We start from the raw sequence: 4,339 nt of genomic DNA, 5'->3' as shown, positions 1-4,339 counted from the left end.
GATCAGGGAAGGAGAAGGGTGAATGATGTGGCCGGCGACTTACAGAACCAGGAGATCACTGTATAAACATCAGTCTTCTGCTTCTGTGCTGGGGCTTCTTCAGGGGGGTGCAGCAGAGATAGCAGCAGTATACAGATAGTATCAACTCTTGGGCAGGAAGATGTTCACACTGCACACTGGACCCGACTGCTGTCACCAGACGAAGGTGACTTATTTTCCCATCATGTTCAGTTTTTTTTATATTTTTGTAAAAATTTGCAAAGTTGAATAATGGAAGACAAACCCTAAGTGGCCGCAACGGAGGAAACATAAAAGAGCTATAGAAATATTACACAACAGCGACACCTGCTGGCAGAAACCTGATAGTATCTATATTTACTACATAATAGGGCGCCCCCTGATGGTGAAAATATTATAGGATCTTTATGGAAATATATAGATATCAGCGTCCCCTCTGCCGGCAGTACTTTTTATTGCTCCTCCCTCTTAATTTAATCTTATACTGGGTTAAGGAGACAAGTAAAAACCGAGGCGCCTTTTTTGGTCTGGCGAGGTGCCGGCTCATAGAAAACACCCGCCCCCCCCACCCCCCTGGTAACAATATGTACCTGCACAGCGATACTGTTGCTTCCTCTGCTGGCAGCGTCACAGTACCAACCTCCAGCAGAAATTTGGTTCCTCATGGGATATACAGTATGTCATACAAAATGATGGCACTCCGGCAGCTGGCAGCAGCATCTGTATGCAAAGATTTTATACAGCTCGCCCTGCTGGCAGCAACGTGTGCGTGTTTTACATACATTCACACGGGCAACACCTGCCCCCAATACTATGTTAATAGCTCGTATTGGTAATGGCTGTAGATTGTGTACAAGTACAGAGAAAGCTGAGCACCCAAAGCAAGCTGGAAAGGCAAAAGTAAGCAAAATTCGTAATAAAGTCCTATAAAGAAAGTGTTTTGTATACCAAAAAAAATTAAGTTATTTTTAGATCTAATATACAGGGATTCTTAACCTGTGGACTTCCAGCTACTGCAAAACCACAATTCCCAGCATGCCCGGACAGCCAAAGGCTGTCCGTGCATGCTGGGAATTGTGGTTTTGCAACAGCTGGAGGCACCCTGGCTGGGAAACACTGCTCTAGTGGTTGCAGCAGGTCAACAGCATGTTCTATTCCAGAGAATGTCCACACTGTTAAGGGTGGAGCTATCCTCTTCCACTGTTAAGGGGTGGAGCTATCCGACCTTACAGGCCGGCAGGGACACCTTTCAAATTTCATATCTTCACCATCTCTGCCTGGGAATTACGCTGTGTGAACATGGTCTAACAGAGACACGTCAAACATTTGGATCGGTGGAGGTGTGAGGCCATGTTCACATGTCGGAATTTCCAAGCGGAATTCCGCGGGAATATTTTCTGCTCTGAAATTCCGCAAAAACTTACTGCACGTTGAATTGAATGGGGATTCCTCAATTCCACTTACCCGGCAGAATTTCCGAGAGAATTGTGAGTTTTAAGCTCGTTCTTCCGCCGAAATTTCGCTTAAATTCTACAAAACTGCAAAAATTCCAGGATAGAATTTGAGCGGAATCAGACAATTTCCGCCGTGTGAACATAGACTCCATAGACTTAGAAAAGGAGCTCATCTCCTACAGTGAGACGGTCATCGCAACTTGACGGGGAACACTCGTTCGCACACTCTGACCAAAATATCTCAACTTTTTTTTATAATGACAGGTACAGTTTAAAACGTAGTGAGATTTAAATAAATAATTAAATAATGTAAAAAAAAAGTAAACAATTCCTTTAATTTTTAATTCATTATTTTTTAGCTCTTTTTTCCCTCTTCAGTCCTATTCACTGCGCGATTCATGTAACTATGATTTAGAGTTGCAGGATATCGATGGTTAATCCATCCATCACGGAAACACTGGTGATCCGTGTGTGAATTCTGTGATGTCTAAGAAGATCTGATCTCTGGATAAAACCTTTCCCGCATTCCGAACACGAGAAGGGTCTCTCGCCTGTGTGAGTTTTCATGTGCATCGTAAGCGGAGATTTACGGGTAAAACATTTCCCGCATTCTGAACACGAAAATGGCGTCACTCCTGCGTGAATTTTCTGATGCGCCATGAGGCCAGATTTCAAGTTAAAACATTTCCCGCATTCAGAACATAAGAACAGCTGCTGGTCTTGGTTATTTCCCTGAATCACCTCATAGGCTTCGTCCGCAGTGCAGACCTCTGGCAGCTTTGTTCTTACAGAATGAATTTTTTGATGCCTGACGAGGTCCCATTTCTGGACAAAAAATTTCCCACATTCTAAACATAAGAAGGGCTTCTCCCCAGTGTGACTTCTCTGGTGTATCTCCAGCTGACATTTACGAGTAAAACTTTTCCAACACTCTGAACACGAGAACGGTTTCTCTCCCGTGTGAATTTTATGATGCTGAACAAGAGTTTTTTTCTGGGTAAAGCTTTTACCGCATTCGGAACAGGAGAACGGCTTCTCCCCGGTGTGAATTCTCTGATGTCGTTCGAGATGATCTTTTTGCATGAAACTTTTCCCGCATTCTAAACAGGAAAATGGCTTCTCCCCAGTGTGAATTTTCTGATGTTTCATGAGATAGGCTTTCTGGGTGAATCCTATCCCACATTCTGGACAAGTGAAGGGCCTGTCCTTGTCTCCAGTTTTGTGTCTCTCCGGCTGGATACATGTCCCATTCTCACATTCTGAGCACGAAACAGATTTCTCCCTCATGTGAATGTTCTGATGTTTAATAAGACCAGATTTCTGGAAAAAACATTTCCCACACTCCAAGCACTGAAACGGCCTCTCCCCCGTGTGTGTCCGATGATGTTTTTCGAGTCCCGATTTCTTACTGAATCGCTTCCCACATTCCAGACATGGATAAGGCCTTTCTCCTGTGTGAGTTCTCTGATGGACCTTAAGAACTGACTTCTTAGAGAAACATTTCCCACATTCAGAGCATGAAAAAGGCCTCTCCCCGGTGTGGATCTGATGATGCTTATCAAGCCCAGATTTCTTTGTAAAACATTTCCCACATTCTAGGCACATGTATGGATTCTCTCTGTTGTGAATGCTCTGATGCTGGAGAAACATAGATTCCTCTGCAAAAGATTCCCCACATTCTGAACAGGAGTATGGTTTCTCCCTCATGTGACATTTCCGATGTTCGACCAGGTGGGATTTATAGTTAAAAGAATTACCGCATTCCTCACATGTAAACATCTTTTCACCATTGTGAATTCTCTCATGTCTTTCAAGAACGGCTCTTTGCATAAAACATTTCCCGCATTCATCACACGAAAACGCCTTCTCCCCTGTGTGAACTACCTGATGTTCCAAAAGATGCACCTTCTGCGTATAAAATTTTCCGCACTTCTCACATACATATGGTCCCTGTCCCGGGTGTAATAGCACATGTCTAAAGAGATTGGACTTCCGTGTAAAACATTTCCCACATTCAGAACAAGGGAAGAGTTTTTTGCCTTGAGCGCTTTGTGTAACACTGAATGAATTATCAGCTGAAGGTTCCTCCTCGTGACAGGGATCGGGGAGCGGAGGGGCACAGAGAAGTTCTGACGGGACATGGAAAGGAGGGAGGATTTCTCCTGGAAAATCTTGCATCGGGTGTTCAATTTCACAATCTGGAGACATAAGTAGATCTCCCTCTAACATAGTGTTTGGGTCCGCTGTGGAAAACAAATGAGATTTTTTTTTCTTTATTAGGCATACTATATGTGTATATAAATGTTAAAAAATAAATAAAATTTATAATAATAATAATAAATGTGTGTATATATTAGGGCTGCAACGATTAATCGATTAAAATCGATAACGGGATTCGTTGTCGCCGAATCCCGTTATCGAATAATCACCCGATTCATTGACTGCCGTCAGTGGCGGCAGTGAATGAATGAAGCCGACATGTCCCACATATAGGCTACATTCATTCGTTTATTCACCGCCGCCCGACATGTCCCCACCGCTGTCCTGCTCCTAGTGCAATCAGCGCAGCGCCGGGACGTGCTGCTCATCTACGTCGGGTACAGAGATGAGCAGCAGAAAATAGGCATGTCCCGGCGGGGCGCTAGGAGCAAGGCAGCAGCGGGGACATGTGGGGCGGTGGTGGTGGCAGGGCCCCCCTTTAGACCGCAGCCCCCACCCTTGTAGACCGCTCACCTGCAGCTGTCCTCTGTCGGGGCTGCCGTTCCGCTGCACGGTTCTAGCGTCCGCATAATGTCGTCCTATGGAGGAGCATGTGACATACACGTCACTCCACTCCTCCCCTGCGCAACGTTACAGAGGAAGCAGAG

At 44.8% G+C, this 4,339-nt stretch overlaps 1 protein-coding gene across 6 annotated transcripts in view; it reads right to left on the bottom strand.

Moving 5' to 3' along the window:
- Positions 1–1,720: 1,720 nt before the first annotated feature.
- LOC130282607 (zinc finger protein 271-like) overlaps positions 1,721–4,339 on the bottom strand; it is a 330,526-nt gene continuing 327,907 nt past the window's right edge. For all 6 annotated transcript variants that reach the window (XM_056531017.1, XM_056531015.1, XM_056531012.1 and 3 more), the window contains exon 10: positions 1,721–3,715. In XM_056531017.1, coding sequence (XP_056386992.1) covers positions 1,884–3,715 — 1,832 coding nt within the window. In that variant the 3' untranslated portion in view covers positions 1,721–1,883. The remainder of the gene's footprint in view (positions 3,716–4,339) is intronic.

The sequence above is a fragment of the Hyla sarda genome, chromosome 7 (assembly GCF_029499605.1).
Source record: "Hyla sarda isolate aHylSar1 chromosome 7, aHylSar1.hap1, whole genome shotgun sequence".
Taxonomy (NCBI): Eukaryota; Metazoa; Chordata; class Amphibia; order Anura; family Hylidae; genus Hyla; species Hyla sarda.
The sequence above is the reverse complement of the archived record's forward strand: the minus strand, read 5'-3'. Positions and strand labels throughout refer to the sequence as shown.